Source organism: Mytilus californianus, unplaced genomic scaffold (assembly GCF_021869535.1).
Source record: "Mytilus californianus isolate M0D057914Y unplaced genomic scaffold, xbMytCali1.0.p SCAF_2, whole genome shotgun sequence".
NCBI classification, from domain to species: domain Eukaryota; kingdom Metazoa; phylum Mollusca; class Bivalvia; order Mytilida; family Mytilidae; genus Mytilus; species Mytilus californianus.
The window spans coordinates 19,391,321-19,418,022 of record NW_026262668.1 but is presented as its reverse complement, the minus strand read 5'-3'; the positions used below and the strand labels follow the sequence as shown (position 1 = coordinate 19,418,022).

Here is a 26,702-nt window from a genome sequence, read left to right as displayed (position 1 = left end):
ATTGATTAAGACAATGATTGACTTCCTCTTTGGTTGGAGAGGGAAAATCAAATCGCAAATTTAAATATACCTTAGTATTCATATATAATTTGTACAGATATCTTATTTAGGTAAATTTTGTAACTGGAGCATCAACATTCAGGGCAAATTTGAACTCGTTGGGATATATGATTGCACCACTAATTTTCTATTTTACTAAAAGTTATGCTGTGTTTACACTTACAAATACTGAAATAGAAATTTTTTGAGTGAAGTAGCACGAAGATATATTAAAGGTAGAAGTATTTTGTGTTTTAGAACGTTTAAAACTTCAGGAAAGTCAAATGGTGTTATTGTCCATTTAGAATATTCTTGTTCTGACTTCTGTTTGGGACCCTCACTAAACATGCTAAATAATTATTTTCTGTTTAACAGGTTGGGGACAACCCGCCAAATGGGGAACTATTCCCACAAACAACAAAAATGTCATACCACATACTGACATACTAATTAAAAGCAAATCAAATACCAGGTCTAGCCACAAACAAACATACCGACAAATTCGATGCAGCAAAGACAGTTACAAATTTTCATTTTTCTGCCAAACTATAAAAGACTGGAACAAATTACCTGAACCAATAGCCTGCAGCACCACTACTGAGTGCTTCAAGGAGAAACTCACTAGAGAGATGCTCCTTGACACTTACAAACACCTTCATGATTAATATGTATCTTGTTTTTATCTTATACCAAAAATTAAAAATAAAAATTGAAAAATATTACTTGCATATACCATGTATACATTTGTATATATAAAAATTGAAAAACCATTATGAAATCAAAAATATATTTTTAATCATTAACAATATTGTTAAACCAGGCATGCGCCAGAAAGTAATCATCAACCAGTTGATGTTTTTCTGTATATAAAGAAGAAGAAAGAGTAACAAACCCTCATTTGTGTAATAATTTGATGGTGCTAAAAATAAAATTTTCTTAAAATGTTTTTTTTTACTTAAAATGGCAAAAATTCAAAGAAAATGGAACAACTTCTTTCAAAGAACTATATTTTTATTATATGGGTTTTTAAAAAGTTAGAAGCCTTGAAAATTGTCAATTTTTCAAAGTTTTCATAGGCTTGTAACTTCTCAGTAAATCAAGATAGGTCTATTCATCATGTTCATCTTTTGAAAAATTTGCTGCATTTATCATGAATATGTGCCGTTTTAAGAAAAAAGACTCAGTTAAGAAAATTTAGTTTTTTAGCACTGCCAAATGATTACTCAAATGTGGGATTGTTACTCATTTGGGGAATAGTTCCCCATTTGGCTGATTGTCCCCAACCTGTTTAATTTGTGGCAAAAAATTAGTAAATTATCCATGTACATGATGTATGCAACAGTACTTGTATGTAATTATTGTATGGTGGATGTCAATTAATTGGAATACATGTGTTTAAAAATGAAAGATTTTTTTTTATTAGATAACCTATCAATCCACACCTTTTCTCTTCTTTAGCTATACACTATACCATCTAGTAGACTGATTTTTTATTACTGTTGAATGCATGTCAGTTAACTGCTAGTAGTCTGTTGTTATTTATGGATTATTGTCATTTTGTTTATTTTCTTTGGTTACATCTTCTAACATCAGACTCGGACTTCTCTTTCAAGAACTGAATTTTAATGTGCGTATTGTTATGCGTTTACTTTTCTACATTGGCTAGAGGTATAGGGGGAGGGTTGAGATCTCATAAACATGTTTAACCCTGCCGCATTTTTTGCGCCTGTCCCAAGTCAGGAGCCTCTAGCCTTTGTTAGTCTTGTATTATTTTTAATTTTAGTTTCTTGTGTACAATTTGGAGTTTAGTATGGCATTCATTATCACTGAACTAGTATATATATTTGTTTAGGGGCCAGCTGAAGGACGCCTCCGGGTGCGGGAATTTCTCGCTGCATTGAAGACCTGTTGGTGACCTTCTGCTGTTGTCTGTTCTATGGTCGGGTTGTTGTCTCTTTGACACATTCCCCATTTCCATTCTCAATTTTATGACATATTTGCATAGATAAATAAATGCATAATAATTATAAGACAGCCAGTAACAAATGGTTGGAATGATTTGATTTTTAAAATCTTTAAACATACAAAAATAAGTATTGTAAGTGTTTTGGTCAATATCTTCAAAAGTCTTAATTTTTGAAGATTTTATTAAAAATGTACAGTATATTTGTATAATTGGTGATTTCCTCATATCTTTTTCTCCGTATACTATATGTAGTACAAAATGTAACACTGAAGTCATTCTGCAATATGTGTGTGCAAACAGTTGTAAACCAGAGTTTGACAGATATGCTTCCTTGTGCCAACAAACAATTTCAACTAAATCCTCCTGTGTATAGAAGATAATATCCTATTCTACATTTTGTATTTTCTATTACAGAATAATGTCTGATAACACCAGAAAAAGTCCACGTAGGAAAAGTAAAAGAAGATCCAGTTTTGCTGCTTCAAGGATAAATATTCTACAGCAAGGCACATCTGGAGAAGGTAAAAACGTAGCAATAATAATAATAACATGAAGTCAAAGTGCTTGGGAGCACTGTGGGTAAAGATTGCTCTCATTTTGCAATGAACTTAAAATAAAACATTGTACATTGTAATGCATTTGAGTTATCTTCCTTTGTGCATAATTGTAGATTGAACCTAAATTTATAACAGATTCATACACCACCCACAACTTATGTATTTTTTTATAAGAATGGTTATACAAATACCTGGCACATCCGGAGGAGTAAAAACGTAGCAATAATGATAATAATAATAAAAGATATTATATTATAATATTTTAGAGACATGATAGAAAGGCTCTTACAGAGTAGGTAAAAATGTAGCAATTATTATGAAATAATGATACAAAAAAAATTATATTCTACAGACATGACAGAAAGGCACACCTGAAGAAGGTAAAAATGTAGCAATCAAGGATAAATATTCCCCAAAAAAGCACATCCGGGGATTCCTTAGGTCTGACAGTCTGTGTGCATATAAAAATTTGTCTGATCTGGTAAAAAATAAATTTTTAAAGTAAACATGAACACGTCTTAAGAGGGGAAAAAAAGAACCTAATAATTGCTGTCCTATGGATCAATATTCTACAGAGTCACACAAAAAAAGGTAACAGGAATTTAGAATTATTTAATACAACTTCTCATTTACTTTTCAGAATTGTATCAAGAAATAGATAATAGCAAACCACCAGACGAAAGACTGATTATGTTAACAAAAGTCTGTTTAGAGGTATTTGCATAGTTTATTACTTTGAATTTGAAATTTAATAAACATTAATATAACAGAACATTCAGTATAACAAATTAAATAACACATATCTGAGAGGGTGATAGAGCAGATTGTTACCCCTCGAACAGACATACTAAACTGTCTATTCTACTTACTAGTACACCTGGTACAATCAAAAACCTGGTAATAAATTGTTCAAATAAGGCCTTGGAAAATAGTGGAATTAATTACTTTTGGAGTTTCAAAAATTTGTTGGAAGTACTTGATAAATTGCATGCTTATATTGGTGATTTGGAATCTGTTCAAAGTTTTGATTTTTCTACCCTATATACCACTTTGCCTCATAATCTTATTAAGAAAAAATTCACACACCTAATTAAATGGGCATTAAAAAAGTCAGAATGCAAATATATATGATAAAACTCTGTTAGGTCATTTTTTAGTAACAACAAACAAAAGAACTATGTCAATTGGACCTGCTTTGATACTATAACTGCCCTTGAATTTTTACTGGATAACATTTTTGTTCGCTTTGGAGATTCCGTATATCGTCAAGTTATCGGAATTCCAATGAGGTCTTACTGTGCACCACTTATTGCGGACCTGTTTCTGTATTGTTATGAGTTACAATTTATGACTAAAACCAGCAAAGACCCATTGAAACAACATCTGATACAAAAATTTAATAACACGTTTAGATATTTGGATGATATATTGGCTCTCAATAATGATGACATCAGTATGTACACTTAAGAGATTTATCCTGCTGGACTGACTTTAAATAAAGCTAATACTAACAAAGAAGACGCCCTTTCCTTGATCTTGATATCTATATTTTTAACAGGAAGCTTAATACAAAAATTTATGATAAAAGAGATGATTTTTCATTTCCTATTGTTAATTATCCATTTTTAGATGGTGACGTTCCCTTGTCACCATCTTATGGTGTTTATATATCTCAACAATTTGATTCACCCGTGTATGTAATGTTCAACTTATTTGATTTTAACGAAAGAAATCTCTGTATTACTGAAAAATTATTACACCAGGGTTTTCAATATCACAAACTAGTCAAAACATTTACTAAATTTTATCATCAGTACAAGGACATCATTCGTAAATATAAATCAACATGCAGACATCTTATACGTTCAGGTATTTCACATCCAATCTTTTATGGTAATATTCTTAACAAAGCACAAAAATGTCGGCATTCACCTCAAAAGCTAACCAAATCTTTAAACAGACTTATTCAGAAGGAATATAGTTACGATACTGTTGTCAGGTCATTAAAGATGGCATATTTTGGTATTAATATTTATTCACTCATAAGGTCTTTGCATTGGAAATAATTTGCATTGGTGGCCTTCGGCTGTTTTCTGCTCTTTTGTTGGGTTGTTGTCTCTTTGACACATTCCCCATTTCCATTCTCAATTTTATTGTCAACCTTGGCTTTGCCTCAGTTGACAATGTTTTGTCGGGGTAACAATCTAATCTATCACCCTCTCAGCTATGTGTTATTTATATAATGTAGACATGAAAGACAACAATACCCAAATTTTTACGGTATGGTTCTCGTTTAATTGGTCAACATGTTTCGCAAGCAAGCATGGCGTCTTCAGGACAAGAATATGCATGAAATAAAACAGTGAAGTGCAACTTTTGCTGTTATTGGGGTTAACCGGATGTAATGTTACAATGGTTGTTATGACAACGTTATCAATAAAAATAGAAAAGTTGCATAGAAAATGAAAGTAAGTCAATAAAGTTATAAACGGTGGTAAACTGCTATTCACACACGTCTGTTTACATTCTTACTGGAGGTTCCTAGTGGTATTGTTATAGAGGTGATGAAAGTGGATGATAAAATGTTCCGTTTAATTTCCCAAATGGACAACACCTCACTGGTCATCCCGTACCAATTCAACTGGCTTCGCTCTAGGAGGTACTGCTTCCAGTTGCGTCTGGAATATATGAGATGTATGATCGTATTGAGAATTATAAAAATGGTAGATCTGTAAATATCTAATTTGTTTGTAAAATGTCTACAGATCATGTTTGGCTTCATACTTATATTGTGTGGTACCTGTGGTTCATTCTGTTTCTGGCTCTGCACCCTGGGGTATTTTCACAGAATTAGATTGGTCATAATATAACAAGAACCCTGTCTTGTGATGTATGAACAAATTAAAAGAAAATACAAAAAGGCAAGAAAAAATTTAATTACATAATGAACAGTTGTCATAATTAGTCATAGTGGATATACATCATGTACATATGAGACCAATACAGTATTGTTTACTTACACTAGTACGCTCAAAAATTAGAATGCACATAAATGCTTCCTTCTGTTCAAATGGGGAACCTGTATTCCAAGACCACCTGTATTAAGAGACCACTTTTGCCTTCTCCTTGAGTGGTCTCTTAATACAGGTTTGACTGTATTTTAATTACAAATAAAATTGAGAATGGAAATGGGAAATGTGTCAAAGAGACAACAACCCGACCAAAGGACAGAAAACAGCCGAAGGCCACCAATGGGTCTTCAACACCGTGAGAAAATCCCTCACCCAGAGCCGGGCTTCAGCTGGCCCCTGAACAAAATGTGTACTAGTTCAGTGAAAATGGACGTCACACTAAACTCCAAAACATATAAATGAACTTAAATTAAAAAACATACAAGACTATCAAAGGCCAGAGGCTCCTGACTTGGGACAGGTGCAAAAATGAAGCAGGATTAAACATGTTTAAAGTTTGATTCAATTTTGAAGTTTTATCACAATGATTAAAACATAGTAAAAATGCAAACAATGGAAATGTTTTAATATATTAAGAAGATCATGCAACCATGATGCTTTTATGCACCACAATGGTAAACCTTGTATTAGGTCTATATATGATAAAGTTTGAAGTTGGCTTATATTGCTTTATAAGTCACAGTATTAAACTGCTGTAGATTTTTTTATAATACAATGCTGTTCAGCAATAATTAGGTCATTATGACCTACATTTTGTTAAGGAGCAACAGGTATGTATACAAGTATATTATTTTTGTTAAATTGCTATTCACCATGTTATATTTCAGTACACACTCAAAAAGATGGAAGATCAAATGACTGGTTGTAGAGATTTCAGTGCTTATAAAAGAGAAGGTACCAGTATAAAATGAATAGTTGACCGGGTATTATCTGCTATATGATTGTTTCTGGCAATGATATACCAGTCATACTCTAGAAAATCCTAATTTTAGAATGTTCTTATATTAAAGTGGTGTTTTCTTAGCTTGGTGGACATTGTAGATGACATTCACCTGCACAAAGTGAATAGCTTCCTATGTGGTATAGGTTTTACTCATTGTTGAAGACAGCATGCTGACCTTTATTGCTAATCTTCTACATCATTTGGTCTCTGGTGGAGAGTTGTCTCATTGGCAATCATACCACATCTTTTTAATTTTATAATGACTATTTTCTATGATGAACTGTATCGTGGGTTCAGAAAATTTCCAAACCTAGCACACTATTGGGTTCTATTTAGACTACCGTTAGCCATTCAATTTTTATGATTTTCATATATTTGTACATCATTGCAGAGTTATTGAACTTTTAAAAAACCGTGATAGATTTTGATGTCTGAAGATAACTCTAGTATGTATGCTTTTACATCCTTATAAAATTGCTACTCAAAATTAGTTTTTTATAAAAACAAGCTACCCTATAAATTTGAGGATTTTCAGGTAAGTCATTATTGTGTAACAAGACTTTATAATCCTTAAGAACTAGGAAACCCTTCATGTGTCTCATAATATCAACTGAACTAGTTACAAATCCTAAAACAATGCAGGGTTTTTTTACAGACAAGCTGCCTATTGATTTTGATGCTTTACAGAATAGTCAATACTTAAATTTGTGCACATTGTTTTATTTTCATTTGGTAACATTTATTAAACCTACATGCTATGCAATTGATAATGGATGGGGTATCATACAACTTGGTCCAACTGTTTGAAGAAGGCCGGTAGTGAGTTATAAGCAGATTATAAAAAATGTGTTTAGAAGGTATCACACATGCATGTCATATCCAAATAAATACAAATATATTTATTTTTACAATGAGAGATTGGTGTATTTCAGTAGATGTTTCTGTAAATATCATTCAGGTTTGTGACAAGAATGTATTTTATTCTGACCAAATAAGATATAACTATTTAAAATGTGAATAATTTTAGTGGAAGAGGCAGTTCTTAGGAAGATTGCAGACATGGAAGTCAAAGGTGTTTTTAAAGAAGCCTCCGAAAAAGAAAGGTAGATAGAATTTAAAGCTTTTCTTGGTTTAAAGATTTGATAATATGTTACACAGTGTTCCAGCTAGGATTTAAAAATAGAGGGGCGCGTTTTTAAAAAAGGGCACTTTAGCGCGTTCTCACTGAAAAAAATCAAATACTTAATATTACCACATAATGACATATTTTTAGCAAGCATGTAGCTAAGTTAAATACTCTATACTATTACATACATTGAAAATTGTGTAGGTTTGGTTGTGAATTTAAATAAGAGTGCCAATGAGACAATTGTCTTTATTTCGATCTTGAGAAATAGATTAATTCAACAAATAAGTTTGTTAATTCAACTTTGAAAGTTTATTATCAATTTAACAAGCATCTCCGTATATTTCATGTTGAGCGTATCTAATAATATCAATAAGTTTGTCAAAACGGATTTCAATAAGAAAATTGATACAAAAATCGGACTTTCGAGAGCTCTGTAATCGGCACAATAATAAATTAATTCAACTTTGAAAGTTATTATCAATTCAACAAGCATCTCCGTATATTTCATGTTGAGCGTATCTAATAATATCAATATTAAAGTTAGTCAAAACGGATTTCAATTTAAGAAAAATTATATAAAAATCGGACTTTCGAGTGCTCCGTAATCGGCGGAATTTACAATAGAAGAACAATTGCGATATCTGATAGAAACCTTTCTTCTTCTCGATTTTTCATAAAAGTAAAGAATTAAATTATTTTTTTACCTTTGATGGTCATTATTCTTGAAAAAAGATGTAATAGACTGGTAAGTCTTTGATATTTTCTTCTTGTCATTTTTGAGTTGGTCAATTTTTCTTTTTTTCGTCGGCATTTTGCGTGTTGACGATTTACAATATACTATTGGAATGATTCTTTTTTAAAGAACGTTATTTTATAAATAACAAATACAATAGAAATGGACATCGTTCACATTTATTTTATAAATTCTATTTTGCATCGTCAGGTGTTAAAAAACAATTCATTTAACTTGGATGTTTGGTACTTCCGGGCAAAGGGATTAGACAGGGTCATAAAATTCACCTGATTAAGTAATTGACTCTAATCAAATAGGTGATTATATACAGGTAACAAGTGTCAACAATTTTGATCTGTTGTCTTTATGAAGTGTGTGTATAAAGAACTCAACAAAATGGCGACGATATGAGGACAAAAGATCGTTTTTTAAAACTTTTTTCAAAAGGGCACAGAGGGGCGCAGGGGCGCTTAAAAAAGGAAGAGGGGCGCAAAATTTCGGGGGCGGGGCGCGGCGCCCCTCCATTTCATGCTAGCAGGAACACTGTTACATATTGTAGGAAACCTAAACAGAAGATGTGATCATCTTTATGAAAGAGTTTTAAAATTAAAGCTCCAGCTCACTCGGGACATAAAACCTATTAGAGATATTCCCCAATACATGAATTGTTATCTATTGTCTGTTGTTATTGTTATATTTAGGCCTAATTACAAATGTGTTGAACTTGGCTAAATGGTGAATTGTATCTCTATTGTGTTCTGGGAATCAACATTATGATATATCTCAATGTATCTCTATTGTGTTCTTGGAATCAACATTATGATATATCTCAATGTATCTATTATGTTCTGGGAATCAACATTATGATATATCTCAATGTATCTCTATTGTGTTCTGGGAATCAACATTATGATATATCTCAATGTATCTCTATTGTGTTCAGGGAATCAATATCATGATATATCTTAATGTATCTATTATGTTCAGGGAATCAATATTATGATATATCTTAATGTATCTATTATGTTCTGGGAATCAACATTATGATATATCTCAATGTATTTATTATGTTCTGGGAATCAACATTATGATATATCTCAATGTATCTCGATTGTGTTCTGGGAATCAACATTATGATATCTTAATCATGTGTTAATGTATCTCTATTGTGTTCTGGGTATCAACATTATGATATCTTAATCATGTGTTAATGTATCTCTTATGTGTTCTGGGTATCAACATTATGATATATCTCAATCATTCACCTCCACTTGAATCTTCTCTTGAAGTTAAATCACATTTTTAAAGAACTTAATTATGCCTTAGAAAATTTTGAGGAACAGATGGGCAAATGTCTTATAATATCATAAATATAGCATTACTACATTTGCAATTTGATTCCACTTTCTTTATTTCTAAGATGAGTTCAAATGACCCCCCCCCCCCCCCTAAATTCCTCTTCTTTGCAATTGTATAGATCTTTTGATTTCAAATCTATATAAGGAACTAATGGACCACAGTCTACACTCTACAGTGGATAATTGTCTAATTGTCAATCATACCACATGTCCTTATTTTCACACACAGTGTAGTTCATATTCTTAATAAACCAAATGTAATTTCAGTGATTTATGTATAGTGCATGACTACTTCAATAAACTATTGTAAGAAATTACTTTGATGATCATGAGCATAATGCCACTATGTTATTGGATTAATTAAATTCAATTGAATGTAGAATAATGTTATCTATTTCAGTATGCTACCAAATCCCATCAACTCAGAACTGGACTCTGCTATAGAAGAAATGAAGGCAAAAATTTCAAGGTGAATTTAAGAAATAGTTGAAGCATTGTAAGGGGTCATTATTTGGGTCAACATTGCTAATAGACCTCAAGTGAGGAACATTATTGTGATTTTTAAACAAATAAATACTTATATCTAAAAGACATGTTATTATTTGAAGAATGGACTGTGTTTCACCATTAAATAAAGATGCAAAACTTTGCTGTTATTAAATGTTGGCTAAAAACTCAATTTCCACAGATTTTCAATGTGTGAAAATCGACTTTGAGAAACCATATCAAAAAGGTGTTTCCTGAATTGCAGAAAATTTAATATCATATGGTACACCAAAATTTCATTACATATGATAAAATGTCTCAGCTTCGAAACAAGCCATCATACATTTCATAAACTTTTAGATATGTACAAAACATGTATATTTTTCAATCTGCATGACATGGATTATGCATATTGACCTATTTAAACGAAAATGAATACTAAGAAAAGGGATGGTAGAGATTCCATTCCTCGTGTCAAAAAGTAATTTGACCATACCCAAGCAACAGGGGGAAAAGATTAAAAACAAGGGATTGGAAAAAAAGTCCCTTAAATAACTGAAAAAATGCAGAGGACATGACTATTAGTTTTTTTCTTGGCCTAAATTGATAATTCTTTTGTAGGCTGCAAGAAGAAACTAACAAATGGGATCAGCTGGTAACAGAAACAGAAAATAAAATATCTGAATGTGATCAGTATGTATTAGATAATATGATGAAGACTAAAAAGTAACGGTTGGATTAACAGGTTTTCTGCAAAATGATACTGTAAATCAGCTGCTAGTCACAATATTTATTTTGAGTGAGCACAGCCTATGCTCTTAAACTGGATGAAATATTTGTATTGTGTCAAATGCATATATTAATTTACAAAGTAACAATAATTCCACATGGTTAACATTTCCAATTAAAAGTACCTAATCCAGCAAGACCTCAGATTCAACAACTACTGTGGATTCATTTATTTTTATTTGGTACTAATTTTCATGAGTGGAGGAAAAATTGTATTTTCGTGGATATTTGATTTTGTGGTTTTGCCAAAGTCTGCATACAAGCCTATAGAACATTTGATCTTAACTGAACATTTAAATTTGTGGTTTACCTGTACCCATGAAATCCGGGAAAATAGATATCACACGAATAATAATGATTCCAAAGTGTATAAATATCTCAATAAAACAATATCAGGTAAGTTCCATAGAAACATACATGGCATCCAGCAGTGTTCTCCCGAGGGTCTTTAAGCATCATGGTAATGTGATGCTATCTGTAAAATGATTTTCTTTTAGATTGTGTTTTCAATGTGGTGCTATTGTTTCTTGAAAGAAGATGATATTTCAAACTCCCTGTTTACCAGAATGCTATTTGTTGGGAAAATAAAATTGAGAATGGAAATGGGGAATGTGTCAAAGAGACAACAACCCAAGGCCACCAATGGGTCTTCAACACAGCGAGAAAATCCCACACCCGGAGGCAGGCTTCAGCTGGACCCTAAACAAAAATGTGTACTAGTTTAGTGAAAATGGACATCACACTATGAACTAAAATTAAAAAAAACATACAAGACTAACAAAGGCCAGAGGCTCCTGACTTAGGACAGGCGCAAAAATGCAGCAGGGTTAAATATGGTTTGTGTGATCTCAACCCTCCCCTTATACCTCTAGCCTATGTAGAATAAACAAACACACAGCAGTACGCACAGTAAAACTAAGTTTAAAAGAAGTCTGAGTCCGATGTCAGAATAGGTAACAAAAGAAACTAAGCAAAATGACAATGATACAAAGATTAACAAAGGACTACTAGCAGTTACTGAAACACTGCATCCAGGGAAGGTATTTTAAAATTGTTGGGGTTTATATTAATGTCAAAATTTTATCAATAAATTAAGCAGGCCTGAAAAGCTATACCACATAAATCAGGGTTTGTTCAATTTCAATTTTCAACAATGTAACAAAATCTTCAAAAAAAGCTGCACTAGAAGCAAAAATTCGTAAGGGTTCCGCGGAACCCAGTGTCTCGCCTACTTTTTCTGTTAATCACAGGCTCAACAAAAATGAGGAAGTAAATCAATAAAAATATTCCTCTTGATACTATCTTTTGATTGTAAGAAGCTTCTGTCCAAGTTTGGTAAAAATCCAGGATAGTTTATGAATCTAATAAATGTTTAAAAACTTTAACTGCAGACTGAACATGCTGAATGGAATGTTAACTGGAAGAAAACAAAATTTCCTTCTAGATACTAGCATTTGATCATAAACAAGCTTCTGTCCAAGTTTGATACAAATCCAAAATAGTATAAGAAAGTTATTAAAATTTTAAAAACTTAAACCACAGAGTGAATGTGTTGTTTCCTGGCAGAAAATCTAAGTCCATTTAAAAGTAAAATACGGAAAAAAGGGATTTATTTTTTTACAAAATTTCCTTCTAGATACTAGCTTTTGATCATAAACAAGCTTCTGTCCAAGTTTGGTACAAAAAGAAAGTTATTAAAATTTTTAAAACTTTAACCACAGAGTGAATGTGTTGTTTCCTGGCAGAAAAACTAAGTCCATTTAAAAGAATAATAAAGAAAAAATAGATTTATTTTTTTACAAAATTTACTTCTGGATACTATCTTATGATCATAAACAAGCTTCTTTCCAAGTCTGGTACAAACTCAGGACAGTTTAAGAAAGTTATTAAAATTTTAAAAACTTTAACCACAGAGTGAATGTAATATTTCCCGGCAGAAAAACTAAGTCCATTTACAAGTAAAATACGGAAAAACAGGAATTTTATTTTTACAAAATTTACTTCTGGATACTATCTTATGATCATAAACAAGCTTCTTTCCAAGTCTGGTACAAACTCAGGACAGTTTAAGAAAGTTATTAAAATTTTAAAAACTTTAACCACAGAGTGAATGTAATATTTCCCGGCAGAAAAACTAAGTCCATTTACAAGTAAAATACGGAAAAACAGGAATTTTATTTTTACAAAATTTACTTCTGGATACTATCTTATGATCATAAACAAGCTTCTTTCCAAGTCTGGTACAAACTCAGGACAGTTTAAGAAAGTTATTAAAATTTTAAAAACTTTAACCACAGAGTGAATGTAATATTTCCCGGCAGAAAAACTAAGTCCATTTACAAGTAAAATACGGAAAAACAGGAATTTTATTTTTACAAAATTTACTTCTGGATACTATCTTATGATCATAAACAAGCTTCTGTCCAAGTTTGGTAGAAATCCAGGATAGTTTAAGAAAGTTATTAAAATTTCAAAAACTTTAACCACAGAGTGAATATTTGTGGAAGCCGCCAACGACGACGCCAATGGAATGTAGGATCGCTATGTCTCGCTTTTTCGACTAAAGTCGAAGGCTCGACAAAAATGATGAAAGCCGAAATTTTATCAGAATGTCAATTGAAAGCTGATGATGTGAGTTCTGTATTCTATTCTTCAGATTGTCCAAACAACCACATTTAACAGAGTTAGACATCTCTGATACACTCAAAGCACAAAGTGGAGGATATCTATGCAATAGATTAGATTATAATAGTTTACTGGCAGATTTAAATCAAAGTTGTCAGAAGACATGTTTACTGGTAGGTAAAAGCTTACTTAGAATTAGATCTCAGTTGTACAAGGTGAGTATTTATAAAACAGTTTACTGGCAGATTTAAATCAAAATTTTCAGAAAACATGTTTACTGAGATAGTCCACTTGAGTTCTATATATCTTTCAAAATAAATGATTTTAAATCCAAATTACATATGTGGTTGCTGAAATTGTATCCCATCTGTTATTTATTGTTGCATGTAATTTAATTCTGTCAATTTCTCCCAGAACTTTTTGTCAATTATTTCAAAAGTTGCCTATTACATCTCCATAGTAAATATGTATTTCAATATCAAGTATTTACAGAGGAAAGTAACACTTACTGATCACAACAGCCGTTCAATAGTGCTAACAGTAACGTTCACTGAAAATGACAGATGTTTGACCAAGATTCACTCCTTTGATATTTTAATTAGGTGGCACAGAATTGTGAATAGAAATCTTGAACAGATCCTGTCAATTCATACATTCCATTATCTATAATTTACCTTGATAATAGATTTTTAACTTTAGACTTAATGGACCTTTCAGGAAAATACTTTATTAATACTTACCATAATCTCAGAAAGTTAGATGTCAGTAAGCTCATATCTGGTGTTCATGTGCAAACATTCAGAAAGATATTGTCAGAGTTTGTATACTTCATAGATAAATATTCACAGCAAAAACTTGATTTGTAACAAGTATTTGGTAAAAAGGAAGTTGAAGAGAAATGAATAGCCGGGTAAAGTATGTTCAAATAAAGCCTGATACAGACATAAGAAAGTCTGGACAGACAGGGCAAATCAGTACAAACCCCCTCTGTTGGAGAGAGGTATACAAATTTATTTTTGAAGGTTTATAGAACACAAACAGACTATATCACTAAGTCACAGACTATATCACTAAGTCAGGAATCTGATGTTCAGTAGTTGTCGTTTGTTGATGTGGTTCATAAGTGTTTCTCGTTTCTCGTTTTTTATATAGATTAGACTGTTGGTTTTCCCGTTTGAATGGTTTTACACTAGTAATTTTTTGGGGCCCTTTATAGCTTACTGTTCGGTGTGAGCCAAGGCTCCGTGTTGAAGACCGTAGTGTGACCTATAATGGTTTACTTTTATAAATTTTGACTTGGAAGGAGAGTTGTCTCATTGGCACTCATACCACATCTTCTTATATCTATATATGTATGAGCTTACTGCATTACATCTAATAGTTCAAAAAGAAGATTGGTATTAATTAGAATTTTCCAGAAAGATTAATCATAAACATGTTTTCTGGAGATATTAAGCTTCATTGTGATGTATCAGTATCCTAAAACACAAAAGTCATGTATTCTTGTCTTTCATTTTTGCTTATGTGCTTTGTCTATATGCCATTTTGTTTTTCTCTGTTGACATATTTGTTTGTTTTTATAGTGATTAAGATTATAACACAATGTTGACTGCTGTACCCCTATTTTTGACACTTTTACCTATTTTGTCTGTTTGTTTTGTTCACACATTGTTGTCAATATAATGGAATTTTATGCGACTGTCATACAAATGAGAGGTTTAGCTAGCTATAAAACCAGGTTTAAGAAAATGACTGTACCAAGTCAGGAATATGACAGTTGATTTCCATTCGTTTGATGTGTTTGAGCTCTTGATTTTGTCATTTGATAAAGAACTTTCCCATTTGAATTTTGCTTGTGGAGTTTGGTATTTTTGTTATTTTACTTTTTTCAAACAGATGACAAAGTTTCTACAGATTTTGTCCACAGAGTATCAGTACAATTACTTGGGTTTTTTTTAAATGACATATGGATATGAATTTACTAGTGCTTCAAAATAAAGTTGCTGGAAGGTATTGGTTTATATATTGACAGATGTCTAAAAATTATGCTTACTAGTACAGGAGTTTGAAGATCAACTCCAATTTTTAGAATAGAGACAAATTTTCTGGTGAATATAGGATCACTTGATAGGTTGAAGTCAAATTTATCTGAAAACTTTACTGAAGTAAGTAGACACACATGAATTATACCTTTTTTAATTATAGGTACATGAACATACAAGAGTTGTCAATAGATTAGACACAGCATATAAACATATATCGTCTAACATTAACAAACAAGTACTACATATGAGTAAGTATTGTAAATTCTCATGTTGGGTGTTGTCCATTTCTTTAATGACACTGTTTCATTATCCTCCCACCAAACAAAGTTAGTAGAAACACCATTTTGTCTATATGTTTGTTGATTTATTTGCTTTAGTTGAGTATTGCCAAAAGGTGCAGATCTAAACAACTATAAATATTAGAGGAATGATCTGTTGTCTGTTGATGCATCCATACTACACTTAATTTTGGTACCTTGACCTTCATTTTACACAATAATGACTTTTGGTTACATTAAAGTTCTAGTCTTTCCCTCATAAAACTTTACTCAGTACTTGCAGTACAAATGTTGACCTAGAAACACCAAATCTTATATCGTGATTGGTTGATTTCTGAGTCTGAGTATGATAACCTACTCGAAATTTTATGACGCAAGCCCAGATCTTAGAAACTACAATTTACAAATCAGAGAAAAGATCTTTTATCACTTGATGCAGCTGGTCTGTGACACAGGTCCACACTATAATTAGGTCACCTTGACCTTCATTTAATAATTTTAATGACTAAAAGATATAGATAAAGTGATTAGCTATTGTTTAAATTGGCTCTATCTTTTTAGGTTGTTTTGTTTTATTTTGTTGAGATATAATCACATCTACTTTTCATAGATTCAAGGTGAACAAAAAGATCTCAGTAGTACTTTTTTTCAAGATTTTTTTTTGGGGGGGGGGACAAATTTTTGGGGGATTTTTTTTTCATAAATTTTTGGGTTTTTTTTTTCCAAAAATTTTCCATTTTTACATTGATTATTTCTGATTTATATATAAAAGCAACAAATACTGATATGGCAGGAGAGACACACCAAACGGGGTGTGTAAATTTATATATATTACAGATTAACTAAGTATTGTGCAACAGGACAGTATTGCTACATGTATTGCGCTATAGCAAAGAATTGCGCAAATTACAGTATTGCGCATAGCAAGAAATCTTCAATTGAAAATAAGTACAAATATTTTGTATTTACATTGTATCATAGATCAAATTTATTTGTTCAGTGTATGTTCACTGGTTTTAATATGTCTTCTGATTGAGTTAAGCCATTTCAATTGATATTTTATAGTGTGTCTTTCTATATTGTGATGTTACACTATTGTTTCAGATAAGGGTGAAGGTTTGGTACCATTAAAACGTTTAAACCCGCTGCAATTGTTTGCACCTGTCCTAAGTCAGAAATCTGATGTTCAGTAGTTGTCGTTTGTTGATGTGGTTCATAAGTGTTTCTCGTTTTTTATATAGATTAGACCGTTGGTTTTCCCGTTTGAATGGTTTTACACTAGTAATTTTTGGGGCCCTTTATAGCTTGCTGTTCAGTGTGAGCCAAGACTCCGTGTTGAAGACTGTACTTTGACCTATTATGGTTCACTTTTATAAATTTTGACTTGGATGGAGAGTTGTCTCATTGGCACTCATACCACATCTTCTTATATCTATTTTAACCAATTTCAATTGGATTAATTTAAAGTCTTAAATTTTTGGGGGTTCTAACCTTGTATTACTATTTTGGATATTGGGCCCCATTTTTAAATTGGTCTACATTGAGGTCCAAAGGGTCCAAAATTAAACTTTGTTTGATTTCATCAAAAACTGAATTATTGCGGCTCTATGATATATGCTGAATCTTATTGTGCATTTAGATTTTTTGATTTGGGGCCCTGTTTTCAAATTAGTCCATATTAAGGTTTGAAGGGTCCAAAATTGGTCCAAAATTAAACTTTATTTGATTTCAACTAAAATTAAATTTTTGATGTTTTTTTATATGCTGAATCTAACCATGTTGTTAGATTTTGGATATCAGACCATACTAGGTAAATTAAATGTCCCATTTCAAATTTTTAAGATCTTGGACCACATTTATTTTGTGTCAGAAACCTATATCATGTCAAAATTTTGATCACAATCCAAATTCAGACAGTATCAAGCTTGAATATTGTGTCCAAACTTGCCCCAACTGTTCAGGGTTTGACCTCTGAGGTCGTATCAGGCTGCGCTCGGCGAAGCATTTTATTTTCAAAGTATTATTGACTTTTTTCTTTCACTCATCTTGAATTTACCATAGCAGTGATATTGTTTGCCTCAAATTACAGCCGAAATTCGGCTGTAATCCCCTAGAGAAAATTCCCAATTACTAAAAAAAATGGCTTAAAGTTCCTCCCAAAAAGTTTTACATTTTCCCCAAACAGTGATGGCATTGGTAGTAATGTTTGTAAATATCGTATTCATGTTATTATTTTGATATTAGAAAGCACTCTTGAGATCCGGTTTTTGATCAGAATCATCATGGTGTTTGTAACACATGTGGTTTTCAATGCATTAAGTACCATCATTGCTTCTGTTTCTTTCCCCTCTCCAAAGTACCTTTCAGGTTGAAAATGTCTGACAACCAAAATATACATGAAAACAACAGTGCAAAAAAGACAGCAAAGGTCAGCAAAAAATCGGAGATGTGTTTAGAATGAAATATACAAATTTCCCAATTTCCATAAAAAATATGCATTTTTCCCAATAAAAAACGGTAGAGGTAGTTTTGAAAAAAGACAACAATATCACTGCATAGGAAGAATTCTAAAAGTTTTTCGTGAGATATTCATGCAGCATATCAGTAAATTGGAGTTGATTTTCATCACTATAGTAAAGTATTTCCAATTGGAATAAAACATAAAAATTGTAAATTAGCAATTATTTTATGGTTTACCATTTACACTTTGTTTAGTCAGTTGTAATGAGTCTTGTTAAGTCAAGACTAAAATCTCCACTGAAATGAGCTTTTATTTATGAACAATATTTTAAGAAAAAAAAAGAACTATTTGACCCACAGCTGGTTATATATTTCATGCTGAATGTATTTTAAAGTACTATTCATGATTTCTAATACTGTGGATTCATTATTTTTCGTGGGATACCAATTTTCGTGGATTTCGTGGATACAGAGGAACCACGAATTCAAAGTTTCAACGAATTTCAAATTTTCTATAAGCTTGTATGAAGATTTTAGCAAAACCACGAAATCAAATATCCACGAAAATGCAAGTTTTCCTCAATCCATGAAAATTGATACCCACGAAAATAAATGAATCCACAGTAACCTTCTTGAACTTAAACATATAACATTTTTTATGTAGTTCTTCTTCCATGTAAATCTACTCATTTATAACTTTTTTTTCTTACAGAAGAATCACAACAGCCATTAGAAACACCAAGACGAGTTATGCAGTCACTTTTATCCTTTCCAACACCAAAATGACCTGGTTTTTCGAAAAGGCATTTTGCCGCACTTTGTATATTTGAATTTAATATAAAGACAGAAATGTACAGTGTACATGTGCATTATTTTAATATTGCTCAAAGTTTGAATGTCATATATATACATGTATTTGTGTTCAACACTTTACAGGATTATTGGAACACAGTGTTCATGTTGATATTTTATTGAAAAAATAAAAGAATATTGCACAATAATAAGAAATTATTTCAATGAATATCTGTTGTACATTCTGTTTGATCAGCTGTAACATACCAATCTGTCAGTTTGATTTAACTCTTTGTCCTCTGTAAGTCAGCAATACAAATAGACCTACAATAACAAGAATATACATAAGTAATGACCAAGATTAAACAGATTCTCCTTAGAGTTAATTACACATTATTTAACAAGGTGATTTGTCCTTGCTTTAACTTGACTAGTCCTAGCTGTTAGTGCTTTGAAGAAACATACTATATTTTTTTTTGGAGGGGGGATTATGATCAGGAATTGAATGGATATCACCACCAACCTAAATCTATATGTTGTATTTATCTTAAATATAAACATTTTATTTGTCATTTCCATCAATATATCAATATGTTACTAATAACTTAGTTTAAACATATTTATTCAATATTCACCATCATTACAAATATATCATCATACAAAAATACACTATAATAATAGGATTCAGAAACAAGCTGTACATAGCTCATATTAATCCATTTCCTTGAAATACCAACTCCAATTAACAATTTCATAAACATAACATGCAATATTACAATGATATGGAACAAGAATAAACAAGTAATTACATAACAAAGAAAGAAGGGGGAAAAATTTATTATCTGAAAATAAAAAAAATGCTACAAAAGAAGAAAAAAAATTTTTTTTAAATTTTTAAATTAAAAAAAAATAAAATACACTTAAATACTACAAACATGTCCAGATGAAATGCAACTTTGTCAAAACAGTTTAACTTGTAAATCTCTTGCACTTTAGTAAGAATGTTTGTACTGTTTCAAAAATATCCTTGTTCTGGCCTTAAGTTAGAGCTTGTGAGCCAAATAAAAGTAGGTTTGTTTTCAGTATGACTGGATAATTAATTGCGAAAATAATGTCATTACACAATGTGTCATATTTTTTATAATGCAATAGAAAATAAGCTGTAGATTCAATAAGACCACACAAGCAATTTGAGGAATCTACTAGATTTCGTCTGACCAAATGTTCATTTAAAGAACTACTATTCATCTTTAACCTGGCATGTAATATTTGACCCATTCTTGTACCAGTGTAGTAAAAATCTGGACATTTACAGGGCTGCCAAGTCTCACGCATTTAGCGTGAGACTCACGCATTTTCATGCTTATTTGGCGGCATGTTCCTTTGATCTATTGTTTTTTCTCTTTGATCTTTACGATTTAGGCCAAATCTCACGCATTTGCATTACTAAAAGTTGGCAGAACTGCATTTATTATATGTTTTTTTTATACGACTTTTGAAAATACTTAAAGACGTAGAATTTCTCTTTTCTTCTGGTAACTTATTCCACAATTTAATAGACTGATACCTTAGTAAGATACTGAAGACTCATTACTGTAAATTTAGATTTATTGCAATTTTGTCATGACAGACATGACATTATTGTTGTGATTATAGAAAAGTTGCATGCAAATGTATGTGTCAGATTTCAGAATGTGAGTTTTAATTATTGTGATACTCATCCAGTCGCATTATTTGCAATAATAAAAACCTCATATTATTTCTGAGTATACAGTATTATACGTATGATACCAAATTTCATAGATTTCGAGTGGAAAGGTTAACCACAAATTTAAAGGTTTAACAAAGTACAAACTTTCTTAGGTATAAAAATAAGATGGGGTATGATTGCCAATGAGACAACTCTCCACAAGAGATCAAATGACATAGAATTTAACAACTATAGGTCACTGTACAGCCTTCAACAATGAGCAAAGCCCATACCGCATAGTCAGCTATAAAAGGCCCCGAAAAGACAAATGTAAAAAAAATTCAAACAAGAAAACTAATGACCTAATTTATGTACAAAATAATGAAAGAAAAACAAATATTTTACACAGCAACAAACAAAACCACTGAATTACAGGCTCCTGTATGTATACATTCATTTCTATACTAAAGTTACACTTAAATCTTGATTCAAAAAATACATGTCTTTATGATGGTTATATAATTCATTTATAAAGAATAAAAAGGCCTGTATGCTAATATAGATAAAAATAGTTATGAAATAATCTAGAACTGTGCCAATGACTTCCAAATTTTAAAAATAAATTTAAAATTTACTGAACAATGCATTTTGTTTGGGCTTTAAAAAATGCACAAAAAAAACAACAAAATGTTTTAACAATATATGATTAGATTTCAAATAGAACAAAATATATTTACCTATAATAGCTAATCCCATGACACCCACCAGCAGTGGAATACCTAATGCATATTTGTGGTCTGGAAATACTTTGTGGAAGATTTGATCTTTGTCAACAAAGGGCTGAAAATTAAGTATTGATGAATAGACAAATTTCTATTCTAATAAGAGTTTTCAATAGTCACACAAAAATTAGTTTACTTTTATGCTCAATCCACTAATGTAGAGATCACATTGTGTTTTAGAATATTTACAAAAGTAGTCCATAGTGCCTCATTCACAGTCTACTAATTTAATGTTCAATTTTCTTGGTCTTTTTAAAAAATATATTTGATAGTTACTGGTATTTGTTATGTTCTATAAGCATGCATGCCACATTCTCCATGTTTTAAATCAAATAATTTTTAAGTCCAGTTACACAAAAAATGTTCAAACTTCTTGTTTTGCTCATGACTGTACATTAGACTATCAGTTATAACACAATGGGATACATAGTTTGATCACCAAACTCTTCAAAGTTTTCTTGTGAAGGCTTTTTATTTTGCAAAATGTTTATTCACTAAAAACTAGACCAAGTTTTATCCATCTTACTTTGCTTTCAAATTTTAAACTGCAAAATATTTCTCTAAATATCAAAGGTGTGAATATCCACAGGATTTTCATTTTCATCAATATGTTGGAAGCCTTAGATTTTCAGAAATTTTTCCATACATGTATATCTTACCAAAACAATAACCCAAACTGTGTAATAGATGTACAGTATAGAGGTAACTGTAAGTAGTGTCCAACCTGCCACTAATTCAAATGTTCTTGTCATCTTTCATTTTGATATACAATCTGAAAAAAAAGTTGTTTTAATGTAGTTTGGGTCATTTTACAGTGTATTTCAATTTTTAAAAATTGGCACATGAACATTGAAAAAGTTCAGAGTTCTGTAATGCTTCACATTGATGTACTGAATGTTCCAATAAAATTTACCAGTTCGTGAGAGAGAAAAAATGTATTGTTGCATTCATTGCATAAAATCTGAACATTTCTTGTATTGGTCATGGTAAATTTTAAACAAAAGTTACATAGTTTGTTTTATTGCCCAACAAATCCTTTTTAAATCTATCAAAGTAAGCAATGAATGCAACAATACATTTTTTTTTCTCTCACAAACTGGTAAATATTCAGGGTTAAATTTAATTTGGCATGATTGTTGAGTCAATAAGGCTGTGCCAACTTAATCTTTGAGGCTTCTCATTTTCAATATCATAACTTTGAAATATCTGGTCAGTTGGACATGAAATTGAAGAGACTTGTACTCAGCAAGGTGAGTTGGATCAAGTCCTGAACACACAAAATTTCATTTACCAGTATAAGTTAAATATTATTTTAAAAAGGAGATGTGTGGATTCCGGTGGTATATTGCAGTGTTAGAATTGATGATATTATTAGTCGCATAAGAGACATGTATTATATGTCTGGTTACATAGTGTGCTAGTGACCTAATAGTCTATAATCAAACGCAACTGCCGAACTGGCTGATAAATGCAGACCTAATATTATATGTTTTTGCATTTAAGAATTTGAAAAAGTGTAAGAGCTGTACTCTTTCAAACCTTAAAAATAATACAGGCAAAATGAATCAGCCTGAGGAGTTTTCACTCGTACTAGATGTTGACCTTAGCGGGACCTTTGTTTACTAATAGACATATAATGGATGATGCATGCGTTGCAGTATATACTTATTTTATCCATGCTTTTATGTGTCCGTCTTACTGTACCTGGACAGGTTAATTTTGATGTATCTTAAATACATTTTTAAGAATACCTTCAAAATCTAGTTTCAACAATATCAATATTTACATCTTTTCAGGAAGTCAAATTCATAGTATAAAATATAAAGTAAAAGTAGGTAAATATCCGGAAATTAATAACTTTTTGTGGGTTTTTGTTTCACGTCCACTGAGATCACAATCTTTCTGTCATATTTAGGAACGACCGTGTATATTTTACATGTTTGGTCATGCCATCAACTGCTACCGTATTCTCCAGAAAATATAAATTGACACTATGATTTTATCAACATATTACGTAGATACAAGTGTCTTGTCTTCACATAAGGCACAAAATCTTGTCTTAGGGAGGGATAAATCGTTCTTTGTAAAAAAAAACCCACTCTGATTCAAATAAAAAATTCTCAGAAACTGACATTATCAAGATGCTTGATTGACAACATATGTGTTACGTTTTGGAGGACGTGTTTTTTCAACAAACAATCGGCATTCCCATGGGAACCAACTGTGCTCCTCTTCTTATCGACATTGCCGCTTTATTCATATGAGGCTGACTTCATACAGGAACTTCTTAGGAATAAAAGAAATAAAATTAGCAGTATCCTTTAACTTCATATTCCGCTATATAGATGATGTTCTCTCACTAGATAATTCAAAATTTGGTGACTATGTTGAACACATTTATCCTATCGAACTTGGAATAAAGGATACAACAGATACAGTTAAGTCTGCCTCATATGGAGAGTTGTCTCATTGGCACTCATACCACATCTTCTTATATCTACTCATATCTTGACTTACATCTAGAAATTAACAATGATGATCGGTTGAAAACAAAACTTTACGACAAAAGAGATGATTTCAATTTCTCAATTGTGAACTTTCCATTTCTATGTAGCAACATTCCAGCAGTGCCTGCATATATATCTCCCAGTTGATATGATATTCCAGGGCTTGTATTTCCTATTATGATTTCATTGATTGAGAATTGCTGCTCACAAGGAAACTGTTAAACCAAGAGTTCCAAATGGTGAAGTTGAATTCGTCTCTTGGTAAATTTTACGGACGCCTTCACGACGAATCGGTTAACTGTTATGGAATATTTGTTTCACAGATGACAACGAATATGTTCCAATTGTCGTAACTACTATCCCATCCCCTTTCCCAGAATGTGACTTACCGAATTATACCTATATAATTATCATCGGGTTTGTACTATAACATGCGCAAAACGACGGATGCCACATGTGGAGCAGGATCTGCTTGCCCTACCGGAGCACCTGAGATCACCCCCAGTTTTTGTTGGGGTTCGTGTTGCTCAGTCTTGAGTTTTCTATGTTGTGTTTTATGTACTGTTGTTTGCCTGTTTGTCATTTTATTATTTAGTCACTGCGTTGTCAGTTTATTTTCGACTTATTAAGTTTAAATGTCCCTTTGGTATCGCTAGCCTCTCTTATATTCTATAGGAGTGACACGATGAATGTCACATGTGGATCGTAATCTGCTAACCCTTCAGGAGCACCAGAGATTATCCTACGTTTTTGGCGGTCCATATATTTACCCGAAGTCACACAAAGTTACAAAAAAAAACCATAAACACAAAATACAAATTCCAAATAACTTAGAAATTGCCATAAACATTAAAGTTAAATAAATGCTTGTTTTAAAATGAATGGGTAAGTCTGTTAACCATCGATACAGATCTCTTGATAATCAAACTAATTAATTGTGTGTAACATAATCTCCAAAATATGGACCCACATAAAAATGGAAAATAAGATTCAACTTCCATATTATCGCTTAATTCTGTAACATTATTAAATGATGCCATATCAAAACATGATGAATTGAAATTACGAAAATATTCAAATAATTTAATTGAAACAATAGCTTGTATATAAAGATTGTGTCAAATGTTTAAGATACTAACAATGACTATTTTGTATGTTTATGTGTTACTTTGGGTTACTTTTGGTAAATCTATTGACCCGGTTTTTGGTGGGGTTCGTGTTGCTTAGTCTTTAGTTTTCAATTTTATGTTTTATATACTGTTGCTTGTCTTTTGGTCTTTTTCGGAGTTTGATTGTCCCATATTGATATCTTCCGCCTCCTTTTTTGATAGCGAGTATTTGGTTGATTCATGGCCATTCTGTTAATATGTGTTATGTTATATCAGGTATAAGGGTTATTTAATTTATATCGGTTTCACATGACTATATTATAAACTTTGACTGAACATTTGTTAGAATCCGAGACATATAATGCATTACATTATACGTCTATGTTAGAAGTGACTTACAAGAAACATATAATGCTTTACATTATACGTTTATGTTAGAAGTGACTTACAAGAGACATATAATGCTTTACATTATACGTTTATGTTAGAAGTGACTTACAAGAGACATATAATGCTTTACATTATACGTCTATGTTAGAAGTGACTTACAAGAGACATATGAAACAATTCATATATCTGGACTCACGGATTAGAAAGTGCCGTTGCTTGCTAAAATAAACTTAACCTTAAATAACTTTTACGATATCGTGTCTTTAAGTTATTAGATCTTTAGAATGTTATTTTATTCTTTCCTTACAATGCATTTGACAGACATCTACCTTCCCCGAAACCCAACTCCAAACATGTTATTGACAACATATTTGCTACGTTGGAGGACGTGTTTTATAAACAAATAATTAGCATTCCTTTGAGAACCAACTGTGACTTCTTCTTGCCGACTTGCTCCTTTATTTATATGAGGCATACTTCATACAGGAGCTTCTCATGAACAAGTGTAAGAAGCTAGCATTATCCTTTAATTTTAAGTTCCGCTGTATTGAAACATTATACGAAAAAAGGGATGATTTCAGCTTCCCAATTGTGAATTTTCCTTTTCAATGAAACAATTAACATTCCAGCAGCGCCTGCATCTGGAATAAATATCTTTCAGATGATACGATATTTCAGAGCTTGCGTTATCAATCATTATTTCCTTGATAGAGGGTTTCTGCTTAAAATGAAGCTATTTAACCAATGATTCCAAATGTTAAATTTGTCCTTCCTACGAAAGTTGTACGGACGCCATCACGAGTTGGTTTATCGTTATGAAATATATGTCACAAATGACCATGGATAGGTTCCAATGGTCGTGACCACAATCCGGTCTTCTTTCGATCGTGACATCAATGGGCATTATTACCAGTTTGTACTTGCATGACTAAAACAACGGTGCCACAGTTGGAGCAGGAACTGCTTACAATTTCTGTAAATATCATTGATATTGTTATGTTCGTAAATTAACTATTGACAAAACTAGAATAATTAAAATACTAAAAATTTTC

At 31.6% G+C, this 26,702-nt stretch overlaps 1 protein-coding gene across 2 annotated transcripts; it reads left to right on the top strand.

The window, feature by feature from the left end:
* Window positions 1–23: 23 nt before the first annotated feature.
* On the top strand, window positions 24–19,448 carry LOC127729430 (uncharacterized). Of its 2 annotated transcripts, none has more exons than XM_052237257.1 (10): window positions 24–74; window positions 2,420–2,526; window positions 3,203–3,276; window positions 6,362–6,428; window positions 7,505–7,580; window positions 10,098–10,166; window positions 10,805–10,876; window positions 13,629–13,770; window positions 15,803–15,890; window positions 19,093–19,448. In XM_052237257.1, the coding sequence occupies exons 2-10, from the start codon at window positions 2,424–2,426 to the stop codon at window positions 19,164–19,166; spliced, it is 765 nt and encodes a 254-aa protein (XP_052093217.1). In that variant the 5' UTR covers window positions 24–74; window positions 2,420–2,423; the 3' UTR covers window positions 19,167–19,448. The 2 variants fall into 2 exon arrangements, with proteins under 2 accessions (XP_052093217.1, XP_052093218.1); XM_052237258.1 differs by having other exon boundaries at window positions 66–110.
* The last annotated feature ends 7,254 nt before the right edge of the window (window positions 19,449–26,702 follow it).

Excerpts from the sequence above, each read along its gene's own strand:
- LOC127729430 (XM_052237257.1), top strand. The coding sequence starts at position 2,424 with ATGTCTGATAACACCAGAAAAAGTCCACGTAGGAAAAGTAAAAGAAGA. Across the intron at positions 3,277-6,361 it reads TAACAAAAGTCTGTTTAGAG|TACACACTCAAAAAGATGGA; the intron begins GTATTTGCATAG and ends GTTATATTTCAG. Across the intron at positions 10,877-13,628 it reads AAAATATCTGAATGTGATCA|ATTGTCCAAACAACCACATT; the intron begins GTATGTATTAGA and ends TCTATTCTTCAG.